General features: G+C 40.3%; 1 protein-coding gene across 1 annotated transcript in view; it reads right to left on the bottom strand.

The window, feature by feature from the left end:
* Nucleotides 1-10,668: 10,668 nt before the first annotated feature.
* LOC124605428 (aspartate aminotransferase, cytoplasmic-like) overlaps nt 10,669-24,971 on the bottom strand; it is a 56,196-nt gene continuing 41,893 nt past the window's right edge. Inside the window, exons 6-8 of the mRNA XM_047137087.1 lie at nt 21,196-21,361; nt 17,593-17,735; nt 10,669-11,154 (exon numbers count right to left, since the gene is read on the bottom strand). Of these exons, the coding sequence (XP_046993043.1) occupies nt 10,988-11,154; nt 17,593-17,735; nt 21,196-21,361 (476 nt within the window). The 3' untranslated portion in view covers nt 10,669-10,987. The remainder of the gene's footprint in view (nt 11,155-17,592; nt 17,736-21,195; nt 21,362-24,971) is intronic.

Here is a 24,971-nt window from a genome sequence, read left to right as displayed (position 1 = left end):
ACGGTAGTACACATTGGGCGGTTGAGGCCATTTAAGGGTTGTCCAAATGTGATTCGAGTCATGTCACAGGAAGGGAAGAGGAAGAAAGAGGGGATGAAAAGAGATGTTCAGCGCAGAGAAAACCATGAAAATAGAGTACAGCATGATGTACTGTATACTTTGAGATCCAGAAAGTAGTGGGGTATTTATAGGTTTTTTGTTTTCTTGTTTTGTATCATTGGGTCTGCATAGATTAATTACGCATTGTATTTTCATATGTTGTATGTGTTTTCGAGTATTGTGAGCCTGCTAGGGACAGCAGTCTTTCTGAAGAGGGAGGTAGGGTGATAGTGGTCCCTGTCCTCAGATCACTGAAAAGGGGAGAATTGAGCAAGTTTGTAGAAGCAAAAAACTGAGGAGGTATTGCTGATCTCAGCGGTTAACAGTCGGTACGCCGAGACAAGGGAGGAATTACAGAGCTGCCGTAGAGGGAAGATAACGGTATGTCCAGCCAGGCTGATAAGCACCAATCCGGACACGTGCACGTTGCAGTTGTTTTAAGCCAGGAGGGAAGAAATAGACTGTCAAAGGGACATCATGAAGCCAAAATTGAGCTTGCAACGGGTCGGGATGCATCGGATCTACTCCATTTACGAAAAATTAATAGTAGTGGCAAGTTGTTTTCAGCAGGGAGTATTTGTAGAAGCGAAACATATAGAGCTAGTGGGGAGCGGAATTTTAATCAATGGAACTGCATGTAACGTAATAGGAAAAACCTTCCATCTGCCAGCGTCAATTTCAGGAGTCACTCAATTGAATGTTACACAGCCACAGGCGTACTGGCCAGAAGCAACTTTCGAGTTTTTGCCAAGGCAGAATCTGACCTTGTTACATCAAACTCTGGAGTCAGGTCGGTTGAGATCCGTAAACCAGTACATTTCAGAGCAAAAGCGGCGAATATCAGGAGGGGAGCCAATTCCAAGAGGGAACCGACGGTAGTCCAAATCCTAGTGGACTGGATACCGAGGGCGTAGGACAGGTAGGTAAGAAGTTGATCGAGCATTAAGTGGAGTGGTCTTCCAGTAAAGAATTTTTACGTTTTGTCTCATGTCATGAGTTTTAAGAGGACTAGACCACATCCAAGTTTTCTAATAGTAATAGTAAATATGTCCTAAGTGTGTGCCAACCCAAATAAGTTTAAGAGTAGTTAGGAGTCGACCCAGGGACCGGGTCTTTCCGAAGGGGGCAATAATGTAGCAGCACCAATGTTTAAGATGGGAAAAGGCTAGCTTCAGTGCAATATTTCCGAGTGCACAAGTTACAACCAGGAGTGGGCCTGTTGACAGGAAGTTACGCTAACAGTGGTTGCAGAGCAGAATGGAGGCCACAGGGCCATAGACCCACAGAAAAGAGTAAATGCAGCCTTTTGCATGGCGCAAGTCACAGGCAGAAGGCGCCCACTAGCCCAACCCAGGTGTTATGAGTACATGACTCGGAGCGGCACATTAGCAAAACAGAGGTGCACAGCCATGTATAAATAGGTGCTCATTCACTAACAAGGCATTCAAGTGTGACAGCTCTCCTGGATGGCAGGGCGTGTCCCACCACCGGTTACACGCAGAAGCAGATGGGGTGCCAGCGTTCCAGTCCATGGCGGGTCGCTGTTTCGACCCTCTAAAGCTAACGTGGGGTCTGCAGCCAGCCAGCGGCATGCCACACCACGGCTCGCTAGAGCCAGCAGCCTTATTGGCTCCCAACACCCGCCGGAGGCATCCTGAGGCGAGGGCTGCAGATTCATATGCCAGATCGTGGGCACTTAATATCGCCGCAATCTTAGCCACACCGGCGAAGAAGCACGCAGTGGGCCACCCTACAAGCAGCACTGAGGCAAAAGGGGCGAAGACCACTGAGTCGACTGCAGACGCATCCAGATGTCGTCACAACTCGGAGACCGTATAATGCCAAGACGCCGCAGGGCTTTGCATGGGTCGCTGAGGCAGCCATTCCGTGCCGAGCCTATTTTGCAGACAACAAAGTGGTGTCCTCAGCAAACAGGACCCGGTGACGCAGACCGAGAGGAACAGAGGCACTGTAGCTGGAAAACTCAGACGAGTTTTAATATTGCACATCCGGACAGTTCCATCCTTGTCCAACATAATATCTACAACAGTGTGCATAGTGGACACACGGACAAGTACTGCCAGATAACTGTGATATCCAACAGAACTACATTTCTCTGCAATCGACCAATGCCTCTATAAGTCATATGGGTGACAGCATAGAGATATCAGCTGCACCATGACATTTGCCACTTCACAGGCATGACGTCACCGTCTGGCTGGCTGTGCCACATGCCAGACCATAGCTCCAAGTGAAGTATCACACCACATCTTGCCAACAGGTACAACATACGGTAATCACACCTCATCGGGCCACCATGGTAGGTCCAAGTAACTACTGCACGGCAACAACTCAGTGGGACCAACACAGAACGACCACTATGGGAACCACCCACTGTCTATCGAACTCCACCTGCTCCAAATTCACACAGACTCACCAGAAGTGTGTTATGCTTTATGTGAATGTATGATGAGGAGAGCAGGGACCAAGGATGACCAGACCAAGCTGTTAACACTTCTCAACCATCTTGGTGAACAAGCGGATCTTGTCAGTGATCTACTGCTAAATACTCTGATTGCTCAAAAGCACGAGATGGTGAGGTCTCTAATATTGCAACGATTATGATGCATGCCAGAGCAATAACTGTGCCTCATCATAAATTAGACAGTGATGGGCGACGACACACTATCGTCGTATGGCGCAAACTGCGCCTGAAAATTGATAACAACCTACTACCAGACAGAGCCCTATGGTCATTGTGGATACTCAAGCTCCCAGAACAAATACAGACAGCACTTCTATTACATGCAGACACACCACTGGAAATGCACCTACAACTGGCCGAAAGGATGCTGGTGCTCACACGCCAATCAGTACCAGGACATCTATATCTGACTGCCACGGCAGCCATGGATACAGTGCACGGCAGGCAAGGATGGCAGCAGCAGCAGACATAGAGCAAAACACTGTGCACAGACCCCAGGTAACCTCCTCCTCCCCCTGCAACGGGACCCCAGCAGTCTTGCAGGCCACGGCCACTGCAATGCAATAACAATCACAGCTCACGGTCCCAGCTCCTGCAGGAAATAAACAAACAAGTGAGATGGTCGACGCCCAGGCCGCCACAACACACCCCAGCCTAAACAAGACGACAAGCAGCTACTGCTGGTTTCACGAGCGACTCAGCGCCGATGCACGCTACTGCCACCACCGTGTGGCTACCCAGACTACACCAGCCCACCTCCCTACAACAAGCCACCTTTCTGCTGGAGATTCCAAAGTATTTAACACACCACACACATGGGCAGATGATGCTCGAATTTGTTTACGACCGCTGGCTACACCAGTACCTGCTGGTTGATACAGGTGTGGGCATCAGCACGCTACCCCCACATTTCACCACACGAGATTACAATCCCTCAACCACACAACTCCAAGAGGCAAATGATTCAATAATAAGAGCAATGGGGACAACCTCCACGATGCTGTGGCTAGACGACCACACACCAGTTCCATGGACTTTCTGTTTGGCCGAATTGGTGGAACTGGTGCTCGGAATGGACTTCCTCTGTCATTACCACCTCATCTCAGATCTCATTAGGACTCTGTTATTGGAAGGAGACGGACTACACCCTACAGGGGGCGTCTGGAGTGAGTCTCCTGTCCACCACAGACCCTCCCCCTCTACTGCTAGACGTGGAGACTGCAGTAGATCTTGCATTAAAACATGCAACAATGTGCAATGAACTCCATGAAGAGATCATGACCTATGAGAACATCTGCAAAGAGAACAACAAAACTTGTACAGAGAATACGCAGCTACGCAGCCACCATCAGGAAATGGACAGCCAACTGTAACAAATCTGGCAGCAACTACAGATGGCCCAGTGCACCCGAGAGGCACAGGATAATGGCACAACCACTAGCACAGATACACAATTTAGTACAGTGTCTGTTACACTTGGTGACACAGCTCTCACAAGCGGGTTGAATGGTGACGGAGTTTACACTCTCGCTATCACATCAAATAGTGACAGCATTTCTGCTCTTGTGAGCAGGCTACCCACCGACAAGGTTACCGCCCTGCCGACAGTTCAGACAACAAGAATCCACCCCCAGGACCAACCCTACCAAACAAAACAGTTGGCGTAGTTATGGACGGCACCATCCACAGAATTAATATGACCCCAGTACCGCCCATACACAACCACCGCCACTACCTAGGCCCCCACAAACGCAAGATGGCCAAGGAAGCCATTGAAGAATTTCTCCAGGACTGTGTAATCAGATCTTCAGACAGTGCATAGGCACCACCTATCACCATGCAGCCAAAGAAAGGCGGTACATGGAGCCTCTGCAGCGACTACTGGTACCTCAACACCAGAAGTATTATAAGTAGCTACTCGGTCCCGAATATCCAAGATTTTGCACACGAGTTGGCAGGGGCAACCATCCTTAGCGTATTCCTAAATGCCTATGGCCCCGGAGGATGTTCACAAAATGGCCATTATCACTCCATTCAGTTTATATGAATTCTTATTTATGCCATTTGGGCTGAAAACCGCTGCACAGATGTGGCAAAGATTCATTGATGGATTGGTTCTCAATGTGCCATACCGTTGCTGTTATTTAGATGATTTAACTGTATACTCAAAATCCACAGAGGAACGCGAACAACACCTGCATTGGATATACGACAAGCTGTCACAATACGGGGTGGAAATTAATACAGACAAATGACAACTGTGGTGGCCCTGCATGATATTTGTCACCTAGTCAACGCAACACAGGACAAAACGCAACACAGGACAAAACGCAACACAGGACAAAATTGAGCAGATTATTAACTGGTCCCCACCCACAAACTACCAACAGCTATGTAAATTTCTCAGCATTCTCAATTTCTACTGACGACACCTACCCCATGCAGCTGAAACCCTACTTCCCATCATAGAAGCTCTATGGGGGAAAAATACATTGGGGAAAAGGAAGCTGACATGGACAGCCGAGATGCAGACTGCATTCAACAACATTAAAGCTCAACTAGCTCACACCATCACACTCACACTACCTTTACCGGATACTCACCTTATCATTACATCATACGTGCACAACCTAGCGATAGGTGCTGTATTACACAAGGAAGAGCTAGGGATGACACAACCTCTGCGTTTTTTCTGAAGGAAACTGACAGACTCTCAAAGGAAGAAGTCGACTTTTGACCACAAGCTACTGGTCATGCATGAAGCAGTGCGCTACTTCCACGATGGTATTGAAGGAAGACCACTTACTATCTATACAGACCACTGAACATTAGCAGATGCAGTAAAGAATCTGTCTGCCAACACCACACCATGCAGGTTTAGGCACTTGGACCACATCTCACAGTTCACAACACACATTCACCATGTGCACAGAGCTGACAATATGGTTGCGGACTACCTGTCCCGCCTGACAGCCATGACCACTGAACTGGATTTCGATAACCTCATGGACGTACAGGCAACAGATATGGACCTGGAACGATTCTTGTCAGACGGTGACATGGAATTGCAACTACAACAATGCCCAGTGCCTGGAACTAACAAACTAGTTTGGTGCGATGCATCATCTGGAGACAACGACCTTTCATCCCAGCCAACTATCACCAAACAATATTCGACTTGTTCCATAACTTAGCTCACCCAGGAATATGCCATATGATGAAACTAGTTCCGGAATATTATGTGTTGCCCAGTATGAAGAGAGATTGTGCCTCTTGGACACGAGGGTGCGCTCCTTGCCAGAGGGTGAAGATAGGATGACCCCAAAGGGCTGTTTTTGCCATGCACCTATAGATTTAGTGGGGCCACTATCTGAATGTAACGGATTTCATTATATCCTATCAGTCATCGACCGAACGACTTGATGGGTGGAGGCCACTCTGCTCAGGAACATATCAGCAGAGACAGTGGCGAGATTGTTCACCGACCTATGGAGAGTGAGATTTGGCTCCCCTGAGTCGCTAACAACCGATCAGGACAGACAATTCGAATTGACCCAGTTTACCGAACTGTGCCACCTCTGTGGCTGCCTGTGATTTCATACCACAGCCTATCATCCACAGTCAAACAGCCTAGTGGAACGGTGGCACCGCAAGCTGAAGACAGCACTGATTTGCCACAACAACAAACGGTCGGAGGTCCTACCCTGAGTGCTGCTGGGTATCAGAACGGCCCACAAAGAGGGACCTTGAAGCCTTGCTAGCGGAGATCCTCTACGGTGAAGCGATTAGCCCCCTAGTGGAATAAGTCACACAGACAACAGACAAAGGTAACGAGCACCTCCCTGACCTCATATGACAGGTCAGAGAATGGATACACAGCACCAGAGTCCCACTGCCGTCGCACCAAACAACACCTATTGTATTTGTGCGCAAAAACCTACAGACTTGCACTCACATAATGCTACATACAGTTGCCATCAAGCCAGTGCTGAACCCAGTGTACAGTGGAGCATAGAAAGTACTAAGATGGGGCCCCAACTCATTTGAAATAATGCTAGCCAGCAAACCTACTACTGTGTCTGTCAATAGACTGAAGCCAGGATGGACTTTGGTGAAGACGTCAGGGAACAATACTGTCTCTTTGACTGCACGTCACAACACAACCTCCTTTTACATCACAGTCGATGTCAAGCACTACCTTCCAGAAGATATCACAGTGTCTCTGCACGACACAATGATCATGGTATCTGCCACATATGAAAACTGACAGATCGGCACCAGCATGGTGTCGCAATCATTATACCACTCCACACCAATACCACAGTCAGTCGATACAGCTGCACTGTTATCTATGCTATCTAGGGACGGCATCCTACATGTGCCAGCCCCAGACCACAACACAAAAAACCAGACACAGGATAAACCTACACCGCCACCACAGGATCACGTACAACCACTGGTGGATGACCTTACGATGGCACCTAAAACACCACCTACTCAGCCAGTACCGAGGTCATGAACACGCTGACTGTTATGCTCACCAACACGTCTAGACAAGAACAAGCTAGACAGCATCTCCAGAGACGAACTGCACCACACCACAGCACAACTTCAGCAATCCATGCATTTCAGTGGTGAGGGGAAGGGGGGGAGGGGGTGGGAAGCCCTGTGAGGACACAGTCTCTATGGACTTCCATCCCCAAGAACATCACTGCAAAAACAGTATCTAGGGACCCTGGGGAGTGTGCTCTTAGATGCCAAATGTTTAAGTTCTATCTGTCCCTATAATGTGTATAAATAAAATATTGTGTATATGAATCGGTAATGTTGAGAGTCATTACACATCATGAACATAGTGTTCGTTACCCAAATTCTACAAAGTATAGCTCTATGCTGTTCTGTTTCTTTGACATTTCGGTAATCAATACATGTTTGCTGGATAACAAAGAAGATGTAAGTTAGTATTTTACAAACATGAATATTTAAAATGTTGTGCATACAAGTCGAAAGCAGAAACTGTGAGTAACAAGAAGCATTACCAGTAAGCAAACAAGAATTAGTTTCAGAGTTTCAGCTTCATTTGCTATCGATACAAATGTAGTAAAAGTGAAATAAAATGTGTTACGAAAGTACCATTGTCACAACAAATTCTTCACTTCTTGGTTATTCGAAATATATCAACAAAAACGAGCTACAATAACGAGACCAACTCTGTTGTATTACTGGGGCAAACACCCATTTAACAACAGAAAAACGTTTGAAATTGCCCTCCTGACACTATATTATTCATGTAAGCACTGTAATTTTTAGTATTTATGACAGTTGTACATGCACACGATAGAAGTAATGAACAAGAAGCAATTGTAAACAGTAGTCTGCTAATGTTTTAGTACTTAAAATGGCATCAGGCCCTGCCCACTCTGGCTTCAAAACAACATGCAGCATAGTGCCATCTCCAGTCTTATTTTACCTCCGTGGTGATAACTTTTAAGAAGGTCACTGACTTAAAGTCAGCGATCCAGCTGACGAGAAATTTTCTTGGTCTCGATCATTACTGGGGTAACGGGAATGGACTAAGTGATCGCTGGCCCAAAAGTGTTCATATTGTACACTCATTCAGTCATGAATAACTGTTTTAAAGGATGTCTGTGACCTTGTTATCAGCAACACTGACGCGCGTTTCGCATTTAGCAATCACTTGTCAGCAGCTAAATTATCCCAGCCCAGTTTGTTTACAAAACACAAGCTGTTATTCCCCTACAAAGAGTTTCAGACAACAGTTAAATTATTTGGCCTGAACGAAAACAGACTATGACAGGAATTGACAGTCATATACAGTAGCAATGATTTCCAAACTGCAAATGGAGCTTTAGCACTTCTGAATTGTATCTACGAGAATAATTTAGAGACTGTTTTAATGGAATCAGTGAAACTATTACGAATTGTTTGTACAATACCAATGACAAAGACAAAGTTGTTCCCCTGCTGAAAAAGGGTGATAAGCTTAAAACAGAAAACTACAGACCTGTCTCACTTCTCCCAACTTTCTCTAAGGTTTTAGAGATACTAGTGAAATATAGAGTCACACATTATCTTAATATCCACAATCTGATAAACAATAATCAACATGGATTTCAAGCTGGGAGAAGTACTGAAACAGCTGTACTTGAATACATAAAAGAAATAATCACTAAATTGGAAGAGGGAAAAAGTGTTGTTGGGATAAATCTAGATTTGTCAAAAGCCTTTGACACTGTTGACCACAGCATACCTTTGGAAAAGCTTGAAGCTATAGGTATCAGAGGACGGGTAAAAAAGTGGTTTGAGCCTTATCTGGAAAAGAGGATGCAGGTGGTTGAAATTGCAGCACCAAATATTAATCAAAAAATTAAACTAAGATCAGATCCAAGGGAGGTCACAGTAGGAGTACCCCAAGGAAGTGTATTGGGCCCCTTGCTGTTCCTCATTTACATTAATGATATTCAGGTGCCAGAGAGAAAAGCTAGAATCATGTTATTTGCTGATGATACTAGTTTAATAGTTAGTGATATGAAGCAGTCATTTCACAGTACTGTGGACCATGTCCTACAAGACATACAAAAATGGTTTAGTGCTAACAAGCTAACACTGAATGCAAAAAAAAACTAATTATGTGCAATATGGAAAAATAAGTGAACATGGTGACCTAAATCTCACCATGGAGGGCAAACAACTTGAAAGAGTACAGTGTGCAAAATTCCTGGGTATACACATTGATGAAAAGACTAACTAGAAGGACCATGTGGTGAGCTTAGCACTAAAACTAAATTCAGCATGTTTTGTACTTAGAATAATTTCAAGAGTTTGTAGGAATGACTGTAACAGATTAGTATATTTTGGCAATTTTCGGTCCATTGCATAAATTGTCATCTAAATGAGATTTTCAAATTACAAAAACGTGCTATTCGGATAATGTCCCAGAGCCCACCTCAAACACATTGTAGGCCCCTTTCTAAAGCATTGCAAATTTTAACAACTCCATCATTATACATTCTGAAATGTCTGTTAGTGATCAAAAGAAATCAGGACAAAATAAAACAAATACAGACTACCATGATTACGATACACGGCAATGTAAAGATCTCCACATACAAGCTGTAACAAGGATCCAAAGTCAGAAACATGTATTTAATCAAGGCATCAAACTTTTTAATGCACCACCAAAACACATCAAAGAGCTGGAAAATGAGGATAAATTTAAAACTGTTATAAAGAATCACATGCTTGACAAATGTTATTACAGCGTAAGTGAATTTCTATGCTCAGCTGTATTAGAATATAAAGAACCACATGCTTGAAAATGTTATTACAGCATAAGTGAATATCTCTGTGCAACTGTATAAGAATACATGTTTATATATCTAAAAACAAAGATGATGTCACTTACCAAAAGAAAGCGCTGGCAGGTCGATAGACACACAAACAAACACAAACATACATACAAAATTCAAGCTTTCGCAACCAACGGTTGCTTCGTCAGGAAAGAGGGAAGGAGAGGGAAAGACGAAAGGATGTGGGTTTTAAGGGGGGTAAGGAGTCATTCCAATCCCGGGAGCAGAAAGACTCACATATCTTTAAGTTAATGTGACAAATGAAATTACATCAGTGAATATGTCTATCAAATACATAAGAAATTATGTTATAAAAACACTTATTAGTTGTATACTGTATTAAACATAAGATAGATTCATATGAATACAGCACATATAAAAATTTTGTAAAGATATTATATAGTTGCTAAAATGTACCCTGACAAATCCTATATCACAAATGTGATCATTGGGATGACAATAAATAAATAAATAAACGCCGGAAAGCGAGAGGTTTTTCCACACTGACAAGAATGAAGACTTTCGTTAGAAACACAATGAAAGAAGAGAGACTGAGTGTAGGCCTATTAGCTATGTGCTCTGTAGAAAAATCACATTTGAATGTGCTTAATTTTAATGAACTCGTAATTGACCAGGAAGTGCATGGAAAAAATCTTTGTACTATTGAGAGACAGTCTCTACTTATTGGAGGTAAAAACAGATAGACAATCTGTATAAAGCTGCAATACAATTTTATTTAACATATAAAAATCATACAAAAATACAATACAATATTAAGCAACAGTCTTACTTTTTAATAAGAAAGAAAATAATCAGCTTTAATACTTATATTCTGAGTCATTGCTTCATAAATGAAATAACTTCACTCATTTCCATATCTACCATCTAACTAAAGGACTTGTACTGTAAGTTTCAAAACTAGTACACTCTGTACCAAATAAATAAAAATAAAAATATGGAAAGTAGAAATCAGGTGCCAATCTCAGAGGCCACCATTATGGTGACCCCTCAGGAACGAATAAAACTTGTAGTTTTAGGCACGCAAAGGATTTTTGTCCTCTTCTGGCAATCTTGTCACAATATCATGAATGGCATTTGCAGTATAATCGAGATTCTTTGTGTTCAGACCACACATGTTGGCACGTCCATTGCTCAGCATGTAGACATGATACTTTTCTCTCAGAAGTTGTACTTGACGTTCTGTAATTTAAAAGTACCATATAAATGCCAGATTTGAAATGTATTTCTAAAAATTATTACTTTCGTGTGACTAACTCCTTTATGGAAAATAAATTGTAAGCCAAACAAATGCATAGAGACTTCTCTGTTCTGTCACTTGTACTTGTTATATAACGGCATTAAAGATAAAATAGTACCTTATACACCTGTGCACACTGTAAAAATGGTAAACATGTATACTGTAAAAGGGATTGGGTGGGCACTTAGCACTGGTAGTTCTTCAAGCAATAAAATAACATGAAATCTACACTCAAGAGCGCCAAAGAAACTGGTACATCTGCCTAATATCATGTAGGGCCCCACAAGAACACAGAGGTGCCGCAACATGAAGTGGCATGGACTCGACTAATGTCTGAAGTAGTGCTGGAGGGAACTGACACCATGAATCTTGCAGGGCTGTCCATAAATCCATAAGTATACAAGGAGGGGGTGGGTGGCAAAGATCTCTTCTGAACAGCATGTTGCAAGCCATTCCAGATATGCTCAATAATGTTCATGTCTGGGGAGTTTAGTGGCCAACAGAAGTGTTTAAACTCAGCAGAGTGTTCCTGGAGCCATTCTGTTGCAATTCTTGATGTGTAGGGTGTTGCACTGTCTTGCTGGAATTTCCCAAGTTTGTCAGAAAGCACAACTGATGTGAATAGATGCAGTTATCATTGGTCCCTTTCTGGAGGTTCTTTTTTCTGTTGTAGCAATGTTGGAGATTTGATGTTTTACTGGATTCCTGATATTCATAGTACACTCGTGAAATGGTCATATGGAAAAATCCCCATTTCATTGCTACCTCAGAGCTGCTGTGTCACATAAATCATGCACTGACTATAACACCACATTCAGACTCACTCAAATCTTGAAAACCTGCCTTTGTAGCAGCAGTAACTGATCTAACAACTGCACCAGATACTAGTAGTGTTATATTGGGGTTGCCGACTGCAGCACCGTATTCTGTCTGTTTACATATCTCTGTATTTGAATACATTTGCCTATACCAGTTTCTTTGGCACTTCTTGTAACTCTGTCGATAAAATAATGTGGATCTTGGCACTTCATGTAACTCTGTCGATAAAGTAATGTGGATCTAATGACAAGTTTGCTAAATAGCTTTTCACAAAATTTAAAAGGTAATAGTAATAATAATAATAACAACAATAATAATAATAATAATAGAAAAGCTAATACGGTAGAATATCTATGAGACATATTTCACAATACACATGTTATAAATGACATGAAATTCCCTTTGCCTGTAAAAATTATTTATTTACACTATTATAGTTGTAGCCATGTGGCCATAATCAAGTAATATAACTGTGCTTGAGCACATGAGAAAATCTAAACTCTTCTGACATGTGTAGATGTGATTGTACACTTATAGTTATTTGCTGTGATTCATATTAAAGGTGTTAACAATATCAAAAGGTGTAGCACACAGATACAATGATGATGTATACTTGTACACATGTGAGAAGATTGGTAGATTTTAGACATGTGCTAAAGCACCACTTAATAATGGTCAAATGTACAGCAGTGCAAGTAGATAACTTTTACAGTCAAATGCGAATATGTCATTTACAAAGTTTTACATGACTGGTAACCCCAACCGTGGGAAGTTAAACAGTACGTATTATTCTGAATGTGCATAATTTTATTTTTTCATCCTCTACAAATGCGAACAGTTCAGATATCTTTATCAGCATAATTTAAAATCAGTGAAGAGGACTTCAGTCATTAAAAAAACAATAATTTTCAAGTATCAGTCCATCAGTTGGATGGCTACATAAACTATAGTTCATCAACGAGAATTTAAGCAGGCAGTTTTTGTTTTGTAGTGAAGAAAGAGCACATGTCACATGTGTTTTACAAGAGTGGGATAACTGCCTCATAAGACATGTCTGATAAATACCTTGCAGAGAAGCTTCAACAAATTGAAAGTTTTTTGTGTTTAAGGAACAACCTGCAGTAACTTATTATTTTATCACATTTTTCCACCATTGGTTTTTAAAAATCCCACTCCCTTTGTTTTATTATATAGATCATAGGTTAAGGCACTGATGATGATCCTGTGTCCTCTACCCCAGGGAAACATTGTTTCATTGCCACTGTGTCATCCACCATAAGGCAAGAAAGCTAATGCGTATAGCACTGTGCCCCAAAATGTGATACCATATTATACATTCTCTGAAACCTGGGCGTTCCTGTGAGAAGTGCCCATTTACAGTATTGGTACATCTATATTAGGACATACTACAGTCAAAATATGCAAAGTAGACTTGTCTTCACATTTCACTGCCCATGACATTATCTTCAGTACTAAAGATGTAGAATGTTTGATTTCAGTGATTATGTGATGATCTTGTGAAGGAAACTGTTACTTCTTTTATAAGGAATCTTAGTCAGAAATAGTAATCTCAGTATTTTATTGCATGCACCCAGTCTCCACCTCCACACAAACACACACTTACTTGTTGCTGCTTTCTGAATCCAAACTGCTAATCTGAGAACAAATTATGTGTACAGAGGCATGTTACTAATTTTTGAGCCATCAGTCTCCTATTTGGTCCAAAGCAGCCTGTCATGAAATCCTCTCTTGTGTGGTAGCACTTGCACTCTATGTCCACATTCATTTAGTTAGAAGTATTCAAGTCTCTGTCTTCCTATGCAGTTTTTACCCTCCCTCTCTAGTACAATGGAAGTTATATCCTGATGTCTTAGCACAGGCTCTCTAATTCTGTTTCTTCTCCTTGTCAGTGTTTCCAATGTCTTTTTGTCTTCACAGGTGCTCTGGAGAACCTCCTCATTTCTTGTCTTATCATCCACTTAATTTTCAACATTCCTCTATAGCATCTCATCTCAAAGGCTTTGTCCTCCTTTTCTGATTTTCTCACAGTCCACAATTCATTACCCTGCAATGCTGTACTCCAAAAATATGTTCCCAAAAATATCTTTCTCAGGTTAAGCCCAATATTTCTCTTGAAGTTAAATGCCCTCTTTACCAATTTTAATTTACTATTTAGTCCTCCTTGCTCCATCCATTGGCAGCTATTTTGCTTCCAGGGTAGCTGAATTCCTTAACTTCATCTTCTTCGCATTTCCCAATTTTGATGTTAATTTTACTGATAATCTCATTTCTGCTACTCCTCATTACCTCTGTCTTTCTTCAGTTTTAGTCCGCAGCTCGTGGTCGTGCGGTAGCGTTCTCGCTTCCCGCGCCCGGGTTCGATTCCCAGCGGGGTCAGGGATTTTCTCTGCCTCGTGATGACTGGGTGTTGTGTGATGTCCTTAGGTTAGTTAGGTTTAAGTAGTTCTAAGTTCTAGGGGACTGATGACCATAGATGTTAAGTCCCATAGTGCTCAGAGCCATTTGAGCCATTTTTTCTTCAGTTTACTCTCAGTCCAAATTCTGTGCTCATTAGGCTGTTCATTCCACTCAGCGTGTCTTTAATGCTTCTTCACTTTCACTGAAGGTAGCAGTGTCATCAACAAATCTTATCAATGATATCCATCTTTCCCTGTAGCTTGCTCCTATTTTGCTCATAATTTCAAACATATTGCACCATTATACATTACTGAACACTTTTTGCAGGCCAACAAATCCTACCAATTAGTTTTTATTTTTCTTAAGTCTTGCTTCCATTATCAATCACAGTGTCAGGCCTACCTGGTGCCTTTTCCCTTTGAAAGTCCAACTGATCATTAGCTAACAGATACTCAATTTTCTTTCCAAATTTGCTGTATATTATTCTTATCAGCAATTTGGATGCATGAGCCATTAACCTGATTGTGTGATAGTCATCACACTTATTTGCCATTGCTACTTCAAGACTGTGTGGATGACACTTTCCTGAAAGTCTGATGGCCTGTCTCCAGTTTTATAATCTACACACCGACATTAATAATTTCCTAACTGACACTCGCCCCATTGATTTCTGCCTTATTTGATTGCAGCACTTCCAAAGCCCTCGTAAACTCTGGCTCTAATACTGCATCCCTCGTGTCTTCCATACGGACTCTCATTTTTTTCTGAGTCACATTATCAGGTATGTTCTCCCTCTCAGTTCCTCATAATAATTGCAGTTTATAGGGCACCTGTGGGGAACATTAAAAAATTCTTCTCTCAGCTAGAATTAGTTCTTACACAACTTTATGGATTAACTGTCAGATCACATTATTGGCAATTTTAACATTAATTTTCTTTTGAACAGTAACAGTCACAAGCAGTTTGAATCATCATTGTCAACTTTAAACCTACTTCTGATGCTTTCACTCACAACAAGAGTACATGGGTACAGCAAGGCCTTGATTGATAATCAGTTCCTGGACCCCACAAATTACAATGACATAAAAACGCAAGCCACAATGGTCATGATGGTCAGTCGACACCCTTAAAACTCATCAGTAGAAAAGTGGTAAATGGTCATACTCAGGTTACACATGTTAGAACAATAAATATGGGACCTATTAGCTTGTTTAGAATCAGTTTACACCATGAACAATGGGGGGAAGTGCACCCGACAGATACAATGAGTGAGAAGTTTATTTCTGCACTTATTTCTCAAACATTTTGAAGCCTGCTTCCCACAAAGACAGGTTAAAATGAAATGAACCTGTTGTGAAAGGAAAGAGAGGAAAACAGCTTACATCAAACTATCAAGTGCTAAAAAGAGAGACCTATATGTAGAACAAAGGGCTAGAACAAAATTAGCAGTGAAACTACACGACAAAAAAGTACTGTAAAATTCAAATATATGTCATCAGAAAGGCCACAGAAATGCATTACACTGAAAAAATTAGGAATTCAAAAAATAAAGTAAAAACTATACTGAATATCACAAAAAGTGAGGCAAATAGGAACCTAAAATCTGGACAAGCAGGGACTCCACTGTCCTTGGTCAGGACAAAAATAATCAAAAAGTTGCAGCCCCATATTTGAATAACTTTTTTCTTGCTGTAAGTAAGAGAACAGGGAACCATAATAAACATTTTCCCACAGAAGCTATAGAGCTACTTAATCACATGCAAATCACACCAAATATAACACTTCATTTCAAAAGCACAACTCCTAAAGAAATTGGACAAAATTGTAAAATTATTTAAAAGTTCTGGATCTTCTGGATGTGATGGAAATGAAGTAGGATTTTAAAATGATAGGCAGACTTAATTGATCACATATTATGCTATTTATGTAATCAGTTAGTGAGAACTGGGACATTTCAGGATAGACTGAAACATGCAATAGTGGTGCCTAACCACAAAAGTGGGACAATATCAGCCCATCCCTTTGCTGGCAGTGTTCTCAAAGGTGTTTGAGAGAGTGTTGTATGATATAATTTATGGCTACATGTCACAAAATGGCTTACTGACACCTACTGAAGGACATAACATGAACTGTCATATTGCCAAGTCCGTAAAACAGGCCAAAACGTTCTGGAATTTTGTTTTAAAATAGTCTCATAGGGTCCAACTGCACGATGAACTGAAAAATGCATAAATTGGTTTCCAACTAAAGAAGACTTGGGCCTTAGCATTGAGTATGCTCAAGATCCATTCATGTCATGCCAATTGAAGAACTCAGACCACATCACACAGACCCATTTCCTACACATCAGGAACTGTAGGTCACGGCTGACATCCCGGCACACACTTCTCCTTACACCACATCAGTACAGGTGTACCTGGGTACCACAGACGCATGATCAACTGCAGTAGGGAGGAAATATATCAAACATCACTCAGCAAAAGACAGTTATTATGATTGCCTGGAGATGACAAGTCAGCTTCCCAAAATATTGCACCATTTTGATGATGCCACATTCCTGAATACCCAAGAACATTTCAAAATGATGCCAGGAAAGCTTATAAATCACATTCTAAAAAGCCTTCAGAAAAACACTGTTAAAAAGGAAATTGGGCTGTATTAGTCCATGTTATCTCTCTACCCATTTTATGAAGCAACAAGTGTTTTAGTCCATTTGCAAACTGACTGCACATAAAAACATTGTATAATGGTGACAGGGCAACACTAATATGTACTGCATTGATTTTCATAATCTTGCCTGATATTTCACTGAACCAGGTACTTTATAGTGTTTGTTTCTTGTAGATTTAGCTTTGTATAACTGACAAATTTCCTAATGTCTTAATGGAGGAAAGGTTACAAATCTCCCATATTTCCTGACTTTGTCATAGGCCCTGTCATAGTTTTACTGTTCATTAGTCTTAAGTATTGTTTATAAGTGTTTTGACAACCACTGGCTGATTTATGTATCAATAATTCCTTTACCAGTATTTAAAAAATTGGAAACTGATCTCAGCTCTCCTGTGTGAATGGCTGCAGAGAACTCTGCAATTTATGTTCGTTGGAAAACTATTGGAGATGTGGTTAACATACGTGAAGCTTACCAGAGAGTCCTGTAAATGAAAAGAAGCCCACTTGCTGAGTGATGTGATCCCATGAGCCAGGTGTTCCCAATGCATCCAAGCGCTCTTTTAGGCCTTTCCTCATATCTTTGATGCGGTTTGTCATCTCTCGCAAGCATGTTTTCCTGAAATAGGAATTGTATAAATAGTCAATAAGTGTTGAGTTGTTAATGTACTGAATGAAAATTTTGGGGAACATATAGACTAAATAAAGCACTTTCTTTCCACGAAGTGAACCACACATTCAAGATGTGTTTGCATAAAATCCGTTACTGTAAGTTTAATTTTTAATATAAATGTAAGGACTAATTGCATATCAGTAGTCTAATAAGCAATATAAGAATGAGAATTTTCTGCTTCTAGTTCAGAAACAGAAAGCTGTTTTCAGGTTTCACATCCCACAACTACCCTCCCTACCTGGTACAGAAGCAAATAACCAGAGCCACTTCCTCATCTCCTCAAACCCAGAACCTCCCACAGAAGAACCCCAAAAGTGCCCCACTTGTAACAGGATACTTTCCGGGACTGGATCAGACTCTGATTGTGGCTCTCCAGCAGGGATATGACTTCCTCAAATCCTTCCCTGAAATGAGATCCATCCTTCATGAAATCCTCCCCACTCCACCAAGAGTGTCTTTCCGCAGTCCACCTAACCTTCATAACCTCTTAGTTCATCCCTATGAAATCCCCAAACCACCTTCCCTACCCAATGGCTCCTACCCTTGTAACCACCCCCGGTGTAAAACCTGTCCCATGCACCCTCCCACCACCACCTACTCCAGTCCTGTATCCCGGAAGGTGTACACGATCAAAGGCAGAGCCACGTGTGAAAGCACCCACGTGATTTACCAACTGACCTGCCTACACTGTGAAGCTTTCTATGTGGGAATGACCAGCAACAAACTGTCCATTCGCATGAATGGACACAGGCAGACAGTGCTTGTTGGTAATGAGGATCACCCTGTGGCTAAACATGCCTTGGTGCACGGCCAGCACATCTTGGCACAGTGTTACACTGTCCTGGTTATCTGGATACTTTCCACTAACACCAACCTGTCAGAACTCTGGAGATGGGAACTTGCCCTTCAGTATATCCTCTCTTCTCATTATCCGCCAGGCCTCAATCTCCGCTAATTTCAATTTGCCGCCGCTCATACTTCACCTGTCTTTCAACAACATCTTTGCCTCTGTACTTCCGCCTTGACTGACATCTCTGCCCAAACTCTTTGCCTTTACAAATGTCTGCTTGTGTCTGTGTATGTGCGGATGGATATGTGTCTGTGTGCAAGTGTATACTTGTCCTTTTTTCCCCCTAAGGTAAGTCTTTCCCCTCCCGGGATTGGAATGACTCCTTACCCTCTCCCTTAAAACCTACATCCTTTCGTCTTTCCCTCTCCTTCCCTCTTTCCTGATGAAGCAACCGTTTGTTGCGAAAGCTTGAATTTTGTGTGTATGTTTGTGTTTGTTTGTGTGTCTATCGACCTGCCAGCACTTTAGTTTGGTAAGTCACATCATCTTTGTTTTTAGATATATTTTTCACATGTGGAATGTTTCCCTCTATTATATTCATATCATTTATTTTGTATGTTATTTTTATTCAGTTGTACATCAGCATCAGTGACTCACTGTCAAAGAATCAGTTATAACATAACAAAACTTAAAGAAGAAAATGAAACAGAGTAATAAAACATAGCTTGAGGGTAAAATGTAGATGAACATCAGTAACAATACCAAGATTCTTTAATTGTTTTCTGTTTGATGTTTAATCATTTATACAACATTAACAATTTTCTTTCTTGCAGAATTATAATAGGTTTTTGCTGCTCTGCCCCTGAAATTCACCCCTAAGTATGACATTAAAGTCTGTAATACAAACAAGAATTTTAATTTGCAAATAGATATGATGAGAATAATTATAGGTATGAATATTACTTATCTTCCTGTTGACAAATGAATTTCAATTGTTTCTCTGAGTAAACTGTGTTACATCTGTCTAATTTAAGTATATTGAGCATGTGAGGCAGAGATCACAATTATCTCTGCTTAATGGCTATTTGGCATTAACAAATGTTTATTTCATGTTCTTGGCATCACTGCCTATACTGCAGGATGCATTTTTTCTATGTTGCTCTGTGTAAAAGTATTTGTGACACAATGCTGACATTCATGAATTTGTTTCACTATTTCAATTACATACAGAAAGAACTTAATTCCTAACAAAAATTGCTTTTCATCTATATTTAACTAACTGAGTTGTTATAATATAATCAGAGTCACCAACAATTAAAATTAGCAATTTTTAATGAACGGCATCATTTATCAGTGTTATGCTAACTTGATTTTCAGGGAAGGATATACTAATGTAATGTCAGGCATTTTTTTCAGGCATTGGATATTAGTAGGACCAAGAAAGAACACTTAGGAGCTAATGCCCCGTATCATAATGCATGTTACAACCATCTGAAAAAAATTATAAAATTATTCCTTGAGGCAAATGACACCTTGAATTATCAGAGCTCTCTAAGTAAACATTGTACTTAATGATAGTTCTGTGCAGCATGTCCATAGACCAAGAGGCTCATGAACAATTACAAATCCCATGAAGTGGCATTCCCATTGCCCATACTTAAAACTGTTAAATAAATGTTCTATACACAATGTTAACACCCATAAGAACTTATATAACCATTAGTAATGTAATAATAGAACATGCGTCCTATTTCCAATATCTAGGACATAACTTTTGAAGAACAGGGAGATGCAAGTAAGAAAATTAACACCTATCAACATATATAACAATAACATTAAAGGGTAAAACTAAAAGACAAAACCAAATGAAGATTCATAGAGCTATGGCACTAACCACAGTAGTAAATGGAGCAGAAAGTTGACATTAAGATCAAGAGAGGTAAGACATCTTGAAACATTAGAAATTAAATTAATTAGATCTGTGAAAGTTGCACAAACGATGTTCAAAATAAGAAATGAAGAAATAAGGAAATACGTGGGGAGTACAGCTATTAACAGAAAAAGTAAACCAATAGAAGCATGTTTTGAAAGAGCAGGTCACCTCACAGAATCACTTAACAAGTGATGAAATACAGTATCATTGGAAAGAGGAGTGTGGGAAGGCCAAGGTAACAATGGTGAGGCCAGAACAGGCCATAAGGCCTAAACCCTCAATTTGCAAAAGAAGAAGCATAATGTCATCATGTGTTTTTTTTATTATAATATTTTTGACTAACACTCTCACAGAAGTTAGTACTTCTATATCCCTCATGGGATTATCTATTTAATTGTGTTCCTGAGTCAATTTAATTAATTCTCTTTCCTTTGTTGCTGTCCACATAATTTGTCATAAGAATGCATCCTGATTATTTAATGATATCCCCAATATTTCTGTCTAGTTAGAAAAACTATACCAAAATGGAAGTTTTATATTGCATTTTGTTATTAATTCAAATAAATTTATATTTCAAAAATGGAAAATCAAACTAAAATTAAAAAATCTTGTTTACATGTATTAATTATAGCATTTATCAATGCCAAAAGCTTTTTATGCACTTTAATTAATATTTTACTTACCACTCTTCCTTCAGTTTAGGATCTTCTAGCATGGTAGTTACTATACGAGCACCTTGACTAGGCGGACTGCAGTATATTGATCGTGCGATAACAATAAACTGAGATTTCACTTTCTCAATCTTGTCTGGATTGTTTAGCATCACAGCCAGGTTCCCTGTGCGTTCACCTGTGGAGAAGAAAATGTATTCATGTCTTCTAAAAATGTCAAAAACTTTGAATTTACAATGTGCATCTAAAAAGTTTGGTGAGTTGACTGATATCTAAACAGTGCAGTATATTTAAAAAATGTGTGCATGTTCAGTCAGTCATTCATTCATTGTGTTCTGTACATCTATTCAAGGAGAGGTGTTGTCAGAGATATGAGGAAGTCAACAAATACATTTAAAAAAGAAAAGAAGATCATAGAAACTTAATTTGTATTCTATGTTAACAATAAAATGTCACTAAACTGCTTAGTGCTATTCACAATTACATTTCTAAATTTGGTTTGAAATCCAAGGTTTGACTCTGGGGGTGGTCATAGTTCATAAACTGAGTGTAATACTGTTAATTTTGTAGGCTTCCACAGCTTGTGTCATTGTGGGTAAAATAATTTTGTGTATTGGGCCAAGACATTGTATATTACTAAAACAACTAAACTGCTGATGTTTTGACTGATTCCCTATGGTCCTCTTCAGAGCAGTTCACTGCTGTATACTGGTGAATGTCTTCCTTTACAGTGTCTTCCTTTTACAGTGGCGTGGCCCAATGCCCAAAATAATTTTATCCTAAATGAGAGCAGGGCTGTTTATTTCAGTGTTCTTCCAACTATTTTTGTGTAGTCATTCTTTCATTTATTTTTTTCGTAGTGGAGTGTCTCCAGTTTCCATCATGTAGTTTTCTGGTAATACCTCCGAACTCTTGAACTGTGTCTGATATGTTGCTGACAGCAGGTACTGTCAAGCCTGAGAATTGGTGCCTTTACCTAGCAGGAATGTTCCATGCAGGCATTCAAGCCACAGCCTCAACCACATGTGCAAGCCTGCTTGGAAGCAACTAGAAAGCACCCTGTGTTAAACATATCTTGTAATTTTGCCAATTTGGAGATTTTCAGTTTTCATGTTACACTGTACATGAAGCTCCCAGCCCCTACCCACACTACCCTTTAATCTGAGCCCATTGTATTTTAACTGAATAACTTATAAGGAAAGCTGCTGCCTTTTCAGTTATACTAAATAGCTACTGTTTTTCTGCTGTTAGTGGCTTAAGATTTACTTGATTACAGTGGTATTTTTCAAAGAAAATATTTTCCTGCATCTACAAACACTGAGTCCTATTTGCAGTACATGCAGCTTTACTGACACTTGCCATGTATTAACAGAACATTTCAATACCTAAATCTAGATATGAAGATAATGTGTAAAAAGAGTGGTTAATGAGGAATGTGCTTAATTTTCTTTTGAATTGGTACATATTTCCAATTTCTTACTTTATGTTGGATGGGAGTGTGTTGCATATCTTCCCACAAGAGTGCATAACTTCATTTTGAACTCTGTAGAAGGAGGTTCTGTTGTGATTGTGTATATCATAGTTCAGCTGGAACTGATTTCTATTGTCAACGCCATAAAGCACAAAGGAGTAAGCATACTGGGAAGTGAGTGTAACAATTCCAAGATACTTAAAAAAGATTATGCAATATGTATGGTAATCTGCTTTACACAGTATTGTCACATCATAAATCCAATAGCAAGGTATTCAATGAAGCACAACACATTGCACTGAAATCATGTTTATTACAAGTATCATTGTGCAGACAGAATAGAACTGAACTCCTGAATGGAGAGTTCTGCTCTTCATATGAATGTCAAATATTGCAGAAGATACAAACATCACAAATGTAAGAACTTTTGAGAAGATTTCAGAAACAATAAATACCAATTGCTGCTGGTAGGTTTTGAAATGGTGCCCTGTAGCTCACCAGCCTGTGACACTAATCACCACTCCATAAGGCATGCAACATAGTTTGTGGCATTGCTCACTCTCGTGGAGAAATAGTGACCCACTGTTTCAGAATTTCTCAAAAGTGCTGCCTATATCATTCTGGATCTAGATGTTGTCGATGGTCCTCTATATGGTAGCACTGGTAGACCCTTGCATTCTGCTCATGTTGTCACTCTCTTCACTGCTGCGAGCATTGAAGGTCCTCCACCAAAGCTTTGTGACTGTCAAGTGGGTCTTCAGTTTCCTTGAATACTCTGATCTGCATCTCAGGATTTTAGTAGATCTTCATAAAAAAGACATGGACAACACCTCTGCACTTTTACCTTTTTGATGAATGGTCATAATCTTCAACTTCATATGTAATGTCCAACAAGCACAATATAATATGTGGTGAAGTACCACTTCAGTAAAGTTTCTGATAATCCCACTTCCTGCATAGGTGTAGAAATCCATAACAAATCTCCTGGGCTGTATCTCACTGCCCAGTACTCAGATTATAGCATCCTCAGTTCTTTTCCTAGGTGTCAAGGGTCCATATATGAGCCATCTGTATTTTCTTGTCACTGTAATGAGGAGTTTCAGGTACTGATCCTGAGTATCATGCAGTTCAAATAGGAACAATGTATCAACTGCCATAGCGGCCTCATGACTGTGGAGCAGAGAGAACAGTGTGAAGCTTGTAGAATCATTCTTCATGGTGTTATATGTAAATGTTACCACAGTCTCCTTGTTTGACTCAGCATATGTTGAGAGATATCTATCAATATCTTATTAAAACATTTTGTGAGTTCATGCATCTGGGTGTGGCAGATAGCTGTAATCCTGTACATGATGTCAAACTGGGAAATTATCTCTGATACTAACCTCTGTAAAACTTTTCTACAGTCCGAGACCAACACATAGTGTTCTACATGCTTCAAAATTATGTTTAGAGAACTTTGCTATTTCCAGAACTATAGCAGTCAGTGCAGCTAGTGATGTAGTAGTAAAGTGTAGAATACTATCCATCACTTTCTGTTTTGCCACTATCAGGAACATACCCAAGAGGTAAATTCCAGTTCAGTGGAATGGTACTGCAACAGGTGGAAATGGTACCAGATGCCCTAGAGGTAACTGCAGAAAATGTTTCCACCACTGCCACTCATTACAGTGGCTCACATATTGTCTTAATGGACCAGTAGTGATGTGGCCATTGTTCCCTAAGTCTGATTCTATTTAAAACCTTCTAAATCCCAGGTGATCAGATGTTGGAGCATCATGGACAATCTTTGGGAAAACTGGCCATAGATGAACTTGAATTACAAGTAACCATTGCAGACCCATCAGGTCATAGATCCTCTTATTCAGTGTTCCATTTATTAACTGGAATTCTCCTTCATTTTGTTCCTCTTTCTTCAAGACTTCTATGGCTTTCAGTAGTGCTGGATCTCCTTACTGTTCAGCAGCAATATCATTTAATGGAGCAATGGCTAAAATTTCATAGTGCTGCAGTGTTATGCTAAAAGATTACTTGAATGGCAGTTGATATTCATGTATTTGCATCTTTTTTTCCGCTATGGTGTCATACTACTGAAGTTTCAGTGCCCTTTTCATCAGTTCAGCTTACGGAGCATTCAGGATTGTCAGCACACATAGAGGATGGTGGTCCATCACAACTGTAATGGTTTACTGGATAAACACAGACAGAAACAGAAACTGCAAGACAAGCTTTCTCTGTAGTACAGTAATTCATCTCAGACTTGAAGAATACGCTGAAAGCATAAGCTATCACATATTCAGTACCTTTCTGAATTTGT

Source organism: Schistocerca americana, chromosome 3 (assembly GCF_021461395.2).
Source record: "Schistocerca americana isolate TAMUIC-IGC-003095 chromosome 3, iqSchAmer2.1, whole genome shotgun sequence".
NCBI classification, from domain to species: domain Eukaryota; kingdom Metazoa; phylum Arthropoda; class Insecta; order Orthoptera; family Acrididae; genus Schistocerca; species Schistocerca americana.
This window is presented reverse-complemented; position numbering and strand designations above follow the sequence as displayed.